Source organism: Capra hircus, assembly GCF_001704415.2.
Source record: "Capra hircus breed San Clemente chromosome X unlocalized genomic scaffold, ASM170441v1, whole genome shotgun sequence".
NCBI lineage: Eukaryota > Metazoa > Chordata > Mammalia > Artiodactyla > Bovidae > Capra > Capra hircus.
In genome coordinates this window covers 61,629,623-61,646,790 of record NW_017189516.1, presented here as the reverse complement: position 1 = coordinate 61,646,790, position 17,168 = coordinate 61,629,623, and the positions used below count along the sequence as shown (strand labels likewise).

The window sequence follows — 17,168 nt, the reverse complement described above, 5'->3', positions numbered from 1 at the left end:
GGTCAAAGGCGTGCAGTGTGGGGACGATACACTGTTTAAAAGTCTAACATGCTGACCTTTCCTCTGTCGATGAGACAGACAGATGTTGTACATACATACAATGGGATATCCCTCGGCCGTGAAACAAATGAAATAATGCTACTTCCGGCGTGGGTGGACCTCGTGAGGGTCACGGTGAGTGAATTAAGTCGGACAGAGGAGGAGAAATAGCGCATGACATCCCTTAGGTGTGGCATCGAAACAGAAATGGTACAAATGAACTTACCTACAAAACAGAGACTCATAGACTTAGAGGATGAACTTACGGTTGCCCAGCAGGGGGATGGGAGGGAATGATACGGGGGAAGGGACAGTTAGGGAGTGTGGGACGGACATGTCCACGCTGTGTATGCGTGCATGCTCCGTCACTGCCGTGTCTGACTCTTTGAGACCTTATGGACTAGCCCGCCAGACTCCTCTGTCCATGGGATTCTCCAGGCAAGGATACTGGAGTGTGTTGCCATTCCCTCCTCCAGGGGATCTTCCCGACTCAGAAACTGAAGCCGGGTCTCCTGCTTTGAAGGCAGATTCTTTACTGTCTGAGGCACCAGGGGTGTTGATTCAGTGGGATATGACTCAGCCGTCAAAACGAAGAAATTAATGCCATCTGTAGCACCACGGATGGACCGAGAGATTGTCACACCAAGTGAAGTGAAGCAGAGAATGAGAAATATTGTATGGCATTCCTTACATGCAAAATCTAAAAAGAAATGATACAAACGAACTTACTTACAAAACAGAAATAGACTCACAGACTTAGTGAATGAACTTATGATTGCCTATATACACTGGTATATTTCAAATGAATAACCAACAGGGACCTGCTGTCCAGCACAGAGAACTCTGCTAAATACTGTGTAATAACCTTATGGTTCCCAGGGGGAAGGATGGGGGAAGGATTAGCTAGAGAGTTTGGGATGGACGTGGACACACTGCTGTATTTAACATGGAGAACCAGCAAGGACCTGCTGTCCAGCACAGGGAACTCTGTCTTGGTCCAAATGTCAATCGGATGGCAGGCCCTGGCATGGGAGCAGGGCGGCAGTTTGTGGCCGGATGGGAGGAGTGGGATGGACATGCATATGTATGGCTGAGTCCCTTTGCTGTCCACTTGAAACCATCACAACGTTGTAAATTGGCTATACCTCAAAACAAAATTTTTCAAAGTTGCAAGCATTATAAAAACTCATAATAAAATTGATAGTGATGATAAGCTTTTATAAAAGGATTTAATTAGAAACCTCCCTGAAGAACTGTGTTCTCCATTAACAAGTTGTAAGCGTCCTACTCAAACCAACTTTCTTTAAGTAAAAACCTGCTGGCGTCATCGAAGCCCCGTTGATAGAGCAATTCCATTGTCCTCCTGCTTGGTGGGAAGAGGGCCCGGTTGAGTCTCACCAAGTTTGCCACCGACAGCTAGGACAGAAAGACACACGGGCACCGTAGGATACGACAGGGCTGGTCAATCAACCTTCTGTAAGCAAAGCCTGCTTGTTATAGATACTATTAGCAATGCAAATATATATATATATCAGTAGGAAGAAAATCATCTTAAAATGTGAACTGCAGGGCTTTCCAGTCAGTATAAACAAAATAATCTTAAAATCTGAACTGCGGGCTTTGCTGAGCTTGGTGGTAAAGAATCTGGCTGCCAGTGCGGTGGATGCAAGTTGGATCCCTGGTCCCGGAAGAGCCCACACATCTCAGGGCAGCTAAGGCTATGCACCATGATTATTAAACCTGTGCCTGAGAGCCTGGGAGCTGCAGCTGCTGAGTTCACGTGCTATCACTACTGAAGCCCGTATGCCCGAGAGCCTGTACTCTGCAACTCGAGAAAAGCCCGCATGGCAACTAAGCCCCAGCATACTCCCCACCCCCACAACAAAACACAGAACTCCACACGTAGATTGCAAGAGGGTTTCTCAGCCTGGGTACCACTGACGTTTGGGGCCAGATGCTTCTCTGTGGGGGCGTCTGTCCTGCGCACTGTAGGATGCTGACAACATCCCTGAGCTCTATCCCTAGATGCCAGTACATGTTCCCGACTTAGCCAGTGTCTCCTGCATATAATGGGTTTCCCTGGTGGCTCCAAAGGTAAAGAATCTTCCTGCCAATGCAGGAGCCACAGGCCCGATCCCTGGATGGGGAAGATGCCCTGAGGAGGGCATGGCAACTCACTCCAGCATTCTTGCCTGGAGAACTCCGTGGACAGACGCTACAGTCCATCGGGTCACCAAGAGTCAGACACCACTGAGCAACGAACGCTTTCACTTTTGGGGGCTACAGTCCATGGGGTTGCAAAGAGTCGGATGTGACTTAGCACGCAAGCACCTGTATATAGTATCACTCCCTGCTGAGAACTAATTTTTGACTAGATTGAGGGAATCAACATTTTTGCCATTTCCTTCCTCACCTACCTCCCTGACCAGGGATCCAAGCCATACCCCTGCTTTAGAAGTCTTAACCACTAGACTACCAAGGAAGTCCCCTCAGTACAGTTGTGAATGAGATCATTTAATTGTTTTAAAAGGTGGCAATGATAAGTATGTAAAAACATTAGCAGAAAACTTAGGGCCCTACCAGGAAGGAAACGGCAACCCACTCCAGAATTCTTGCCTGGATAATCTCATGGACAGCGGAGCCTGGTGAGCTATAGTCCGTGGTGTCGCAAGAGTCGAGTCCATGGGGTCGCAAGAGTTGGACACGACTTAGCAACTAAACCACCAGCACCACCACCACTACCACCACCAGGGAGGTAGCATCCCACATTCCATGTGGCAAAAAAAACCAGAATATAAACAACAGGAGCAATATTATAACAAATTCAAAAAAGACTCTTAAAAAAATTAATGGTCCACATTAAAAAAAAAAATCCTAAAAAAAATTAAAATTGCATTTCCCTGGTGGTCCAGTGGTTCAGACTGCCTTCCAATGCAGGGGACACAGGTTTCAATCTCTATGGGGGGAACTAAGGGTCTCACATGCCACAGGGCAACTAAGCCCAAGCACCTCAACTACTGAGCCCAAGCACCTCAACTACTGAGCCCAAGCACCTCAAATACTAAGCCCAAGTGCCACAACCACAGAGTCCATGCACTCTGGAATTAGGCTCTCCAGCCACAACTAGAGAACCTGTGAGCTCTAGAGACCTCTCGCTGAAACAAGGAGCCTGCCCACCACAACTAAGATCTAATGCAGACAACCAGTAAGTAAATAAGTCTTTAAAAAAAATAAATAAATAAAACTGCATTGAAAACTCGCCAAGTATGCTGACCTGAAAAATAAGTGAAGAAATGGGAAATGTCCCACAGAGACAGTTCAACAATAGTTAAAAAAAAAAAAAAAGATTGCACACTCACATTCTATAGGTACCTAGGTCCATACGCACGACATATGTTGTGACTCATTTAAAATATGGCAAAAACCACTACGATATTGTAAAGTAATTAGCCTCCAATTAAAATAAGTAAATTAAAACAGAATATGCATGCAAATCTGTACATACGATGGAGCTGCCAAGTGTGGGAAGCATGTGGAGAGTTTCAGGGGGTCTGTGACGGTCGGGGAACATCAGGACTCACCAGTACTTCCTGGTTGGTGACACTAAGGTAGAAATGCAGCCCCCCTTTATCCTGTGGGGAGACATCCAGTCGCCCACTGAACGGGGAGATGGTCACTGTGCGGCCGACCGGCAGGATTGGCAGGCTGTTGGTGAAGCTTCCGTCCACCCACTTCTGTGGAGAGAATGGCCCCGGTCAGCACGTGGAGACTGCACCCCGCCCACGTGAAGACAGTGAGCGTGGACTTCCCCGAGATGACACCGTCCTTCTGAGAATCCGAGCCTTGGGGATGAACGCCCTTGAGTTACCATTGATGAGGACCAGCTGGATCAGATTTGTTTTGGAAGCGAAGCAAATCTCTGTATGCATATCATTAACCCACAGGATTCTGCGGTGGCTCCACGGTAAAGAACCTGCCTGCAATGTGTTCAATCCCTGGGTGGGGAAGATCCACTGGAGAAGGGCATGGCAACCCACTCCAGGATTCTTGCCTGGACAATCCCATGGACAGAGGAGCCTTCTGTGCTACAATTTATAGAGTCACAAAGAGTCGGACATGACTGAGCACAGAACACACACACACAGCCTTTATGCATACAGTAAGAAGTTTGGGTTTATAGCAAGAAATTATAGTAAGAAACCCATGGGTTTCCCTGGTGGTCAGCTGTCTGCCAGTGCAGGAGACCTGGGTTTGATTCCTGGGTCAGGAAGATCCCCTGGAGAAGGGAATGGCAACCTGCTCCAGTATTCTTGCCTGGAGAACCCCATGGACAGAGCAGCCCAGTAGGTTCTCAGTCCATGGGATCGCAAGAGTCAGACACGACTTAGTGACTAAACCAAACCAAGAAGTTTGGACGGAATCAGGAAATCTTTCCAGTTGTTTTAAAAGCTTTAAGTAGATTATTTAAGACCTTATTATTTTTTTTTAACTGATGATGGCACATGCATAAGAAGCCACATGTAACGAGCTTGGGATTTATCATCTAATCAGGATGCAAAGCCAAGTTGACTCTGACACTGAGCAGATCATCCCCCATAACAGGAGGCTCCCTTTTTAACTTCAGAACTGCAAATTGGCATTGTGTATAGCCAAGTGAAAAGTAAATAAATAAAGGACCATCAGAAACACTTTCATCTCCAAAGTGACTCCTGAGTACATAGGGCTTCAAGGCTTGAAAATTCCGAGTGGGGTGGAAGGGTGAGAGAGAGGTATGAAGTGTTCAACAGGAGCGTTGCTCAGAAGAGAGTCTGTGCTTTCAGACCTCAGCCCAAAGGAAAGAGAGGGAGAGACACAACGGCAGGACCGAGGACCGTCCACAGGCTTCTGCACACTTGGACACTGAGGGAAGGCCGAAGAAGCACAAAGGTGGAATTCCTCTTGGTGTTTCAAGTGAAAAAGACTTCCAATCTGTCCTTGAGCCCCAGAATCAGCTCGAACAATAAATACACAGACACACAAAACTGGAGTTCAAATGCTCCAAGCTATATCCAGATTGGAAATATCCTGCCGTGGATGTGGGAATACAAAGCTAAAAATTGTGGAGAACACCATGTCACTCACCCAGAGTCGACATCCTGGAGTGTGAAGTCAAGTGGGCCTTAGGAAGGATTACTATGAACAAAGCTGGTGGAGGTGACAAAATTTCAGCTGAGCTATTTCAAATCCTACAAGATGATGCTGTTCAATTGCTGCACTCAATATGCCAGCCACTTTGAGTTGGAAAACTCAGCAGTGGCCAGAGGACCAGAAAAGGTCCAGCCTCCTCCCAATTCCCAGGAAGGGTAGTACTCAAGTATGTGCTAACCACTGGACAATTGCACTCACCTCCCATACTAGTAGGATCATGCTTAAAACCTTGCATGCTAGGCTTCAGGGTTACCGAGAACTTCCAGATGTGCAAGCTGCATTCAGAAAAGGCAGAGGAACTGCAAACCAAATTGCCAACATTCACTGGATCCTGGAGAAAGCAAGGGGATTCTGGAAAATATCTACTTCCGCTTCCTGCTTCACTGATTTATACTAAAGGCTTTGACTAAAGCCTTTCCCAAAACTGTGGAAAATTCGTAAAGACGTGGGAATACCAGACCACTTTACCTGTCTCTGGAGAAACCTGTATGCCAGTCAAGAGGCAACAGTTAGACTCAGATGCAACAACTGACTGGCTAAAAAGAGGCTAAACTGTCACCTAGCTTATTTACCCAATATGCAGAGTGTATCACACGAAATGCCAGGCTGGATGAATCCCAAGCTGGAATCAAGACTGTCAGAAGAAATATAAGCGACTTCCAACATGCAGGTGATACCTCCCTAATGGCAGAAAGTGAAGAAGAACCAAAGAGCCTCTTGATGAAAGTGAAAGAGGAGAGTGAAAAAGCTGAAATGAAACTCAACATTCAGAAAACTAGGATCATGGCATCCAGTCCCATCACTTCATGGCAAAGAGACGGGGAAACAGTGAAAGCACTGACAGATTTTATTTTCTTGGCTGCAAAATCACTGCTGAAGCTGAAGCTTCAATCCTCTGGCCTCCTGATGTGAAGAACCCACTCACTGGAAAAGACCGTGATGCTGGGAAAGATTGAGGGTGGGAGGAGAAGGGGGTGAGAGAGGATGAGATGGGTGGATGGCATCATGGACCCAATGGACATGAGTCTGAGCAAATTCTGGGAGACACTGGAGGACAGAGGAGCCTGGCACACTGCAGTCCATGGGGACACAAACAGTAGGACACAACTTATCGACTGAACAACAGCAACCTCACAAACCAGTCTATTTTGGAGGAAAAAAAGCAAGGAGGTCAGGACTGAGAAACAGGTTAGCATAAAGCGTCCTTAACTGAGTTAAAGACCTTCATTCACCTTTTCTCAGATGTCTTTCTTTCTTTTAAACTGCTTTTCTTACCTGCTTTGATTTCTAGAGCAGGTGACTAAATGATAGGTATTGTTTACAAAGGCCTTGGCCAGCAACCACCTCCCCTCAGAGGAAATAAAAGTAAGTAAACAGAAAGTGAAAATGTGTTGAAAATCTCTGGTTGAGGGAACTGCATTTTGGTGTAGGAAAAAAAATTAGTGGATTCAATTAAAAGGAACCTGACCTGCGTAATCTGCTTACCATCTTTATTTTTTTAAAGAACAAAACACATTTATGTAAGTATTTATTATATACGCACATTTATATATGCTTGTGTACGTATAAATATGGATACACACACACAAGACTATACGAATACTGTCTAAAAAAGACAGATTTGTATTAAGAAGGCCCCCACATTGTAAAGGAACTAGTATATTTGAGCAGACTCCGGGAGACAGTGGAGGGCAGAGGAATCTGCGTGCTGCAGTGCATGGGGTCGAAAAGAGCTGGACACGACTGAGCGAATGATCGTCAACAACAAACACACTTCAATAAAAATTAATTAATGTTAAAAAAGAAGGTCCCAGATATCTGGTTCTGTGCCTTACAGTCCTGGAGTTTTTTTGTTTGTTTGTTTTTCTTCTCTTCCCTCATTGCTTTGGATTTAGACACCAAATTCTGGAATAAGATAATACCTAGCAGAGAGAGAGAGAAAGAACACCTTCCAAAATTACCTTTCATACCCTCAGTAGAATATCTCACCAATGATACAAAAATTCACAGAGGTTTCATCAAGGGAAATAAAAAAATATGCACCAAGTGCCATATAACTTAACTGACAGCTCCCTTGTTTTACTCAACTGAAGGAAAAGAAGGGCAATCTGGCTCGTCAATGTGCAAAGTGTTCTAATTTACCATGGGGCTAATGAGTGCCGCTTAAGGGAACTGAAAGTCTTTTTTCCAAATTTTGTTCACTCTTGTTAGCTTATTCTGATTGGATAAAGAGTCAGGGAAACAAACAGCTTATCAAGCGGCTTGATTAAATTGTCAGCGTTACTCGCTACTCTAACCATAACCCCAGCAGCTCAGATGTTGTAAATACAGTCCATCTTTGTCCTGATTCATGCTCTCATGAACTATATCACTCCCAAAACCACACACACACACACACACACACCCACACAGCCACCCCACCCTCAGACATGCTAATGCAAGCAAAATTTCTGGAAACAACAATAACATTACTAAATGCAAATACCTTATATCTCATGTGCTATAGATAGATTGATGCTTTTGAACTGTGGTTGTTGGAGAAGACTCTTGAGAGTCCCTTGGACAGCAAGGAGTTCCAAGCAGTCCATCCTAAAGGAAATCAGTCCTGAATATTCATTGGAAGGACTGAGGCTGAAGCTGAAACCAATACTTTGGCTACCTGATGCAAAGAGCTGACTCTTTTGAAAAGACTCTGATGCTAGGATAGATTGAAGGTGAGAGGAGAAGGGGACGACAGAGGATGAGATGGTTGGATGGCATCACTGGCTCAATGGACATGAGTTTGGGTAAACTCCAGGAGTTGGTGATGGACAGGGAGGCCTGGCGTGCTGTAGTCCATCGGGTCACAAAGAACTGGACACGACCGAGCGACGGAACTGAACTGAACTGAACTGACTGATGGATAAATTAAAACTCTACATTCCCTATGCTGCTGGCCATGAATCATCTGGCTGTTTGCAACATATTCCTCAAAATCATTCCCACTTCGTGGGCAGCATTCCATAAGCTGCCGTGACACCTACTGCCGTGACACCGAGGATTCCAAACTCTTGCTAATGGCTCTTCCCAGGAGAGTTTTGCCCTGAGTTTCTTAGTTTCAGATTACAGCACCTTCATTCACCAAATGAAATGGTAGGCCAAATAAAGTTTAAAAGAAAATTATTCCAGGAGAAAAACATGCTTCAAAAACCAAACATGTGGGACTTCCCTGGTAGTCCAGTGGCCAAGACCCTCCACTCCCAATGAAAGCATCCCAGGTTTGATCTCTGATCAGGGAACTAGATACCACATGCCCCAACTCAAAAAAATGAAAAAAAAAATTCCCATGTTCCACCACACAGGCCCGGTGCAGGCAAACAAATAATTTTTTAAAATTCTTATAAATTAAAAAACATTTACAAACGTGTATAGAGAGAAAGAGAGAGAAGTTGCTCAGTGGTGTCTGACTCTTTGTGACCCCATGGACTCTAGCCCGCCAGGCTCCTCCATCCATGGGATTCTCCAGGCCAGAATACGGGAGTGGGTTGCCATCTCCTTCTCCAGAAGATCTTTCTGACCCAGGCATCGAACCCAGGTCTCCTGCACTGCAGGCAGATGCTTTACCATCTGAGCCACCAGGGAATCCACCAGGGAACATTTAAATGTGTATAAATATTAATAAATATTAAAAAAAAAACCATCTGGCCCCTACAAGTTGCTGTCACTTGTCCTAACATCCTTTACCCGCATCTCTGAATTCTGGTCCCCACAGCTGACTGTCTTTTGTCCTAACGCCCTTTACCTGCGTCTCTGACCATATTCTAACGTGCACCATGGTAAGGTGAACTGTCTGAGTCCAGAGAGTTGAAAAGAAACAACGGTTCTTCAGTAGAGAAGACGATCTCGTGCCCAGAGGTGGGGTGGGGGTCTACTGTGGCTGTCCTTGGTGGGCTACAGCTGGAGACCAGAGCTGAGGCCATGATTCTATGGGGTAGCGACACCCGTCACAGCAAACCCGGAGGGGCGGTCGTCTGCCAGCACACCCCAAGCCGTGTCTCACATGTGATGCCTTGAGGCTTCACACCAGGCTTGTGACCTTCAGCAGCTCATGTCATATAATTGAAGGAGAAGACTGTAAAGCTTAAGGCTGTCCCCAATACCAAAAGCGCTCACTTCTTCCTGCAGCAAGCCCTTTCAGAACACGCCATGCGTGCCTGGATATATGTTCCACATTGCGAGAAGCTCATATGTTCCACACTGTGAGAAGCTCATGCTAGAACCTCGAGGCAGGGCTGGACTTGCTCTGCAAACAGTTTTGCCAGAAAGAGAAAGACAAATACCATATGATAACATTTATATGTGGAACATAAAATCTGACGCAAATGAACTTATCAACAAAGCAGAAACAGAGTCACAGAGAACTGTCAGGGGGAGGGGCAGAGGGAGGGAGTGGGGAAGGAACGGGCTAGAAGCTTGGGGTTAGCAGATTACACGTAGGATGGATAAACAAAAGGTCTGGCTGCACAGCACACGGAACTGCATCCAGTCTCCTGGGATAAACCATAATGGGAAAGAATGTCTGTATGCGTCTACCTGAGTCATTGTGCTGTACAGCAGAAATGGACACAACACTGTAAATCCACCATTCAGTTCAGTTCAGTTCAGCCGCTCAACGTGTCCAACTCTTTGCAACCCCATGGACTGCAGCACGCCAGGCTTCCCTGTCCATCATCCGGAGCTTGCTCACACTCATGTCCATTGAGTGGGTGATGCCATCCAACCATCTCAGCCTCTGTCGTCCCCTTCTCCTCCTGCCTTCAGTCTTTCCCAGCATCAGGGTCTTATCAATGAGTCGGCTCTTCGCATCAGGTGGCCAAAGTATTGGAGTTTCAGCTTCAGCATCAGTCCTTCCAATGAATATTCAGGACTGATTTCTTTTAGGATGGATTGGTTGGATCTACTTGCTGTCCAAGGGACTCTCGAGAGTCTCCTCCAACACCACAGTTCAAAAGCATCCATTCTTCGGTGCTGAGCTTTCCTTATAGTCCAACTGTCACATCCAAACATGACTACTGGAAAAATCACAGCTTTGACTAGATGGACGTTTGCTGGCAAAGTAATGTCTCTGCTTTTTAATATGCTGCCTGGGTTGGGCATAGTGTTTCTTCCAAGAAGCAAGTGTTTTTTAATTTCACGGCTGCAGTCCCTATCCGTAGTGATTTTGGAACACAGAAAGATAAAAGTCTGTCACTGCTTTCCTCATAGTCCAACTGTACGGTCAGTTGTGTCTGACTTTTTGAGACCCCATGGACTGTGGCCCGCCAGGCTCCTCTGTCCATGGAGACTCTCCAGGCAAGAACACCGGAGGGGGTTGCCACACCCTCCTCCAGGGGGTCTTCCCGACCCAGGGATTGAACCGAGGTGTCTGCACTGCAGGTGGGTTCTTTACTGTCTGAGCCACCAGGGAAGCCCAGGAATACTGGAGTGGGGTGCCACTCCCTGCCCCAGGGGATCCTCCCGATTGAGTCCTTAGCAAGCGGCAAACGGCCACCATGTGGCTGCGGAAACAAGCAAGCACCCCAAGGAGCACCCCATCAGTCATCGTGTACATGGGGTCCCCTCTTCCTGGGCTTTATTGCACAACCAGGGGGAACCAGGGACTTCCCTGGTGGTCCTCGGATTCAGAATCCGCCTGCCAATGCAGGGGACACAGGTTCGGTGCCTGGGCCAGGAAGATCCCACGTGCCGTGGAGCAACTCAGCCCGGGAGCCACAACTACGAAACCCTTGAACCACCGAAACCCTTGAACCACCGTTACTGAAGCTGACACGCCCTCGAGTCTGCTCTGGAAGAAGACAAGCCGCTGCGGTGAAAAGCCTTTGCACAGCTCGAGAGTGGCCTCCACTCACTGCAACCAGAGGAAGCCTGGGCGCGGCAACAGACTCAGTGCAACCAGCGACAAAATAAAGTGAATTAGTAAACGATGTTTAAAAACAAGCAGAAAAACACAGCATCATGACACTGCCCTGTGCCCAGAGGCCAGTCATCAGAGGGTCATGCCTCACCTCCCAAGGTCAAATATATATATAAATATATGTATTTCTTACTATATGTAAATACAGATGTATGTATTTCTTACTACATTGAAATATAAATATATATTTCTTACTATATACAAATATGCATTTTTAAATTATATAAATATTTCTATTTCTTAATATACCTGTCTTAATATATAAATACCTATTTCTTAATATGTATCTCTCTTGCTATATAAATATAAATATATCTATTTCTTAATTATAAATATCTATTTCTTTATATATTTCTCACTATATATAAATATATATAAATATATCTATTTCTTAAAATACCTACTTCTTAATATATATATCTATTTCTTAATATATATAAGTATCTATTTCTTAATATATATATCTAATTATATAAATATTTCTTAATATATATAAATATATGCAGTTCTTTATATATATAAATATACATGGATTTCTTTACATACATAAATATACAGACTTCTTCTATATAAAATATATACATTTCTTTAAACATATATAAATATATGTATATTTTAAGAAATGAACAAGACTTAGTAGCGCAAAAGGCCTGTGACTGACGCAGACATTAGAGATCATCCTGGGAAAGGTGCCCCCTAACTCAGCTGCATGTCTTCAGTGAAGTGAATGCATGTTTCTGCATCTCAATTTCCTCAAGCTGAGCGCCGAAGAACTGATGCTTTTGAACTGTGATGTTGGAGAAGACTCTTGAGAGTCCCTTGGACTGCAAGGAGATCCAACCAGTCCATTCTGAAGGAGATCAGCCCTGGGATTTCCTTGGATGGAATGATGCTCAAGCTGAAGCTCCAGTACTTTGGCCACCTCATGTACAGAGTTGACTCATTGAAAAAGACTCTGATGCTGGGAGGGATTGGGGGCAGGAGGAGAAGGGGGTGACAGAGGATGAGATGGCTGGATGGCATCACTGACTTGATGGACGTGAGTTTGAGTGAACTCTGGGAGTTGGTGATGGACAGGGAGGCCTGGCGTGCTGCGATTCATGGGGCCGCAAAGAGTTGGACATGACTGAGCGACTGAACTGAACTGAGCATACAGTGGTACTATTCGCTACAGCACATGGGAGTGGCCTCTGATGCATCAGATAGAAAGCAATAACAACAGAAGTTTTGCTTCTTTTTCCCATGAAAGCAACATAGAAGGTACATTGATAAGGTGCCCCTCCTCAAATCATGCAGGCCCCAAGTCTTCCCAACTCTATCTGTCTCTAGCTACAGAGTGATCTGTGACCTCATGATCCACAATAGCTGCCAGAGCTCTGGTCATCACGTCTAAGTTCTGGGCAGCAGGGAGGAAACAAATATACACGACCTCACTTCCTATAAGTCCCACAGCAACTTGGCCTTCCTCTCACTGCCCGCACTTAAGGGGATGGCCACACCTAGCAGCAAGGAACACTGGTGATCATGACCTTTCAGCTACACGGCAGTAAGTCCACAGAAGAACTGGAGTTCCGTTACTGAGGAAGAAGACGAGGACATCGTATGTTGGAAGAAACTAGGAGCCATCACCACCCGCACCTCATTCATAATACAGCTATTACTACTTAAACACGGGGCATGTTCAACATAGTCGTACAGCATATTCGGGTGGCCAGAAAGATCACTGAGGTTTCCCCATATTACAGAAAACCCAAGGGGACCTTCTGGCCAGCTCAGTACTAGCCTTCTGGGTCTCTGCTCTTTAACCTTCGTTCCACCCTCCCTTTCCTTTCTTCCCTACCATAGCTCCATCCACCTTCTCCGTCAGCCCCTCTTAATTTACCCATCACATCAGAGATGCTGATGACTCCTGGATCCCAAATCCCCTTTTCATGATCATATATAATCTCGTAAGACACCTGAGTGCTTTGCATATATATTTTTTTCCTGCCATTTAGCCATTTCTGTCATGATTATATATTATCAAGCAATAACTTGAAGTGAAATCATCACATTTCAGATCATCAAATTAAAGTTCATAACCATAATGTAAAGTTGATTTGGCTAGCATGTGTTGAACATTTATAGGTAAAAATAAGTGTTGATTTTTACTGCTGTAACAGAAAAATGCTACTTAGCTTACTTTAGAATCATTATGTCAAGTGGGGTACTTCTCACATTTTTAAAAGACAACAAAAAATCGTGCTCCTTGGTAACTGAGTATCTGCTACCTCTGAGAGGCAGTATTCGGAATTGGGGGAGGGGGTGGGCAAAAACCAGTTTCGAGATTTCCCAAGTGGTCTAGTAGCTCAGACTCCTTGCTCCCAATGCAGGGGGCACTGGTTCAATCCCTGGTCGGGGAACTAGACCCCACGTGCCTCAATTAAGAGATCCCATGTGACACAATCAAGACAGGGCACAGACAAATAAGTGAATATTTAAAATGGCCTTTCTGCGAGCTTTTCCTTATGCTGCTTTAAAGAGAAAAAAAAATCAGTGTATATGATGTTTCTGAGTGGTCACGGAGAGGGTTTTAGCCAATAGCATGGAAGCCCATCCCTGCAAGTAATGCTTGTGCTAATAAAAACAGCTCAACCTGGACAAGGCAGACCACTTTAAGGTTCTCCGTGTCTGCCTCTCCGTGGCTTCATCCAGTGACTCAGCCTTACTTTTCTCATCTGCCCCTTTTAGACAATCATTCCAGGGCTGACTGGTTTGGCCAGGAATCCTATGAGAAGCACAGAAAAGGGCTGGAATGGCCAGGAAAAGTCAGAGGAAGAAAATCATGAGGCCTCACAAGGTCCAAATACAGAGAGAGTCCCAGACACATTAGCCAAGAGATTTGTAAAAATCAATTCCCTGGTTTTGAGACCATCCACTGAGCACAGGCCTTTTGCAGGGTCTTCAAAGTGAATGAACCAATGACAGGTATTAAATGCTTTTCGTGTTCACATTTATAAACGACTACATACATATCACATGTCTATAAAATAAACGGCATTAACCATCCATGAAGGTGTGCCTGATTTGAGTAGGTGTTACACAGTGTATGGGATTAGAAAATATATATCTGCAGGGTGTGTTGCACAGCTGCTGTGTGGGGGACTCCCTGGTGGTCCAGCGGCTGAGACTCCAAGCTGCTAACGCAGGGGCCATCACGGTTTCAGTCCCTGCTCGGGAACTAGATCCCACAACGCCCTGCTAAGACGTCTCATGCTGTAGTTAAAAGATCCTTCATGCTGCAACTAAGACACAGAGCATAGACTAATACACAAATAATACTTAACTAAACGGTGGCACTAGTGGTAAAGAGCCTGCCTGCCAAAGCAGGCGAATCCGAGAGGCGCAGGTTTGAGTTCTAGGTCGGGAAGATCCCCTGGAGGAGGGCACGGCAACCCACTCCACTGTTCTTGCCTGGAGAATCCCATGGACAGAGGAGCCTGGAGGGCTACGGCCCATGGGGTTGCAGAGTCAGACATGACTGAGCGACTTAGCACACACACAAATAAATAGCTACTGTGTTGGAGCATAAGACGCTTATCTCTGGTGCACATTAAGCAGCCACTGTGTCTGGTTATCAGCGTGTGCGCTGGTGTGTAGGCTACGGAAGACCAGGATCAGACAGGATGGTGAAATTTTAGAGCACAAACATGTTTGCAGGGCACAGAAAGAAGCTGGCAGAAATGACTGTGGGCAGGGTGGACAGCAGAGAGCAGGCGGTAGTTCACCCAGTTCAGTCGCTCACTCCAGTTCAGTTCAGTCGCTCAGGCGTGTCCGGCTCTTTGCAACCCCATGAAGGAGATCCAAGCAGTCCTTCCTAAAGGAAATCAGTCCTGAATTTTCATTGGAAGGACTGGTGTTGAAGCTGAAACTCCAATACTCTGGCCACCTGATGTGAAAAGCTGACTCATTGGAAAAGACCCTGATGCTGGGAAAGATTGAGGGCAGGAGGAAAGGGGACGACAGAGGATGAGATGGTTGGGTGGCATCACCGACTTGATGGACATGAGTTTGGGTAAACTCCAACAGTTGGTGATGGACAGGGAGGCCTGGCGTGCTGCGGTTCATGGGGTTGCAAAGAACGACTGAGCGACTGAACTGAACTGAACTGAGTCTATGACAAAGGAGGGAAGAACATACACTGGAGAAAAGACAGTGTCTTCAATCAGTGGTACCTGGAGAGCTACACGTGAAAGAATAAAATTAGAACACTTCCTAACATCAAACACAAAAATAAACTCAAAATGGATCAAAGACGTATATTTAAGGCTGGACACTATGAAACTCTTAGAGGAAAACACAGGCAGAACACGATTTAACATCAATTGCAGTAAGATCTTTCTGACCCACCTCCTAGAAGATAGAAAATAAAAACAAAAATAAACTAGGAGGACCCAGTTACACTCAAAAGCTTTCGCACAGCAAACGAATTCATAAATAAGACAAAACGACAAGCCTTAAAACGGGAGAAAATATTTGCAAATGAAGCAACTGACAAGGCATTAATCTCTAAAATACACAAACAGCTCATGCAGCTCAATATGAAAAAAAAAAAATCTGCAAACAGTAGATGCTGGAGAGGGTGTGGAGAAAAGGGAACCCTCCTACACTGTTGTTGAGCGTGTAAACTGATGCAGCCACTATGGAGACCAGTATGGAGGTTCTTCACAAAACTAAAAATAGAAGCACCACATGACCCAGTAACCGCACTCCTAGGCATACACCCCAACAAAACCATAATTCAAAAAGACACATGCACCCCCACGCGCACTGCAGCACTATTTACAAACCCAGGACGTGGATGCAACCTAAACGTCCATCGACAGAAGAACAGATGAAGATGAGGTACACGCAGACGATGGAACATCACTCAGCCATGAAAAGGAATGAAACGGTGCCACTGACAGGACGTGGACGGACCTAGAGCCCGTCATACAGAGTGCACTAAGTCAAGGAGAGAAAAGCAAATATCCTGTAAGCTCACTCACGCGTGCAGTCTAGAAAAATGGCGCAGATGAGCTTATCTGGCAAAGCAGAAGGAGACAGACAGACCGAGAACAAATGTATGCAGACCAAGAGGAGAGGCGGCGGAGAGGGACGACCTGAGAGACTGGGGTTGATCTATCTACACTACTGACACTGTGTCTAACGTAGAAAAGCAACGAGAAACTGCTGTAGAGCGCACGGAACTCGACTCAGCGTTCCACGGTGACCTAGCGGGGAAGAAAATTCAAAAAAAGAGGGAATATATGGAAACACACGGGTGATTCACTGTGCTGGACGGCAGAACTAAGAACCGGAGAAGTCGACGGCAGCCCACTCCAGCACTCTTGCCTGGAAAATCCCATGGACAGGGGAGCCTGGGGGGCTGCCGTCTACGGGATCGCACAGAGTCGGGCACGACTGAAGCACCTTAGCAGAACTAACAACAGGGCTTCCTGATGGCTCAGGGGTAAAGAATTCTCCTGTCAGTGCAAGAGAGGCAAGAGATACAGGTGCGACCCCCAGGTGGGAAAGATCCCCTGGAGAAGGCGACGGCAGCCCACTCCAGTACTCTTGCCTGGAGAGTCCCATGAACAGAGGAGGCCGGGGGGTCACAGAGTCGGACATGACTGGGCGTGCGCACACAATACTGCAAAGCAGCTGTACTTCAATAAATTGTTCACAAGCTCTGTTGCTTCTTTGGATATTCAAAATAAGGGTGAAGTGTTTTTTTGTTTTTTGTTTTTTTTTTAACCAGAGGGAAAACGGAGGGCCCTAGTCAATCATTCTCAATCACGAAATCTCAACTCTAGGGTACCATGGCCCCTGCACTGGACTTTTTTTCTTTTGTTAAACAGACACAAACCTATGAGACCAAAGTCACAGGAACAGAGTGGGAGCCGCCAGGATAATAACAACAATCATGGATCTTCCGAAAGGAAACAGATGATCCCAGGAACCAGGGATC

The 17,168-nt window shown here is 45.8% G+C and overlaps 1 protein-coding gene across 1 annotated transcript in view; it reads right to left on the bottom strand.

Annotated features, from left to right (window-relative positions):
• Positions 1 to 1,236: 1,236 nt before the first annotated feature.
• Positions 1,237 to 17,168, bottom strand: part of PNPLA4 (patatin like phospholipase domain containing 4) — a 41,438-nt gene continuing 25,506 nt past the window's right edge. Inside the window, 2 exon segments of the mRNA XM_005701203.3 lie at positions 1,237 to 1,455; positions 3,621 to 3,773. Coding sequence (XP_005701260.2) covers positions 1,324 to 1,455; positions 3,621 to 3,773 — 285 coding nt within the window. The 3' untranslated portion in view covers positions 1,237 to 1,323.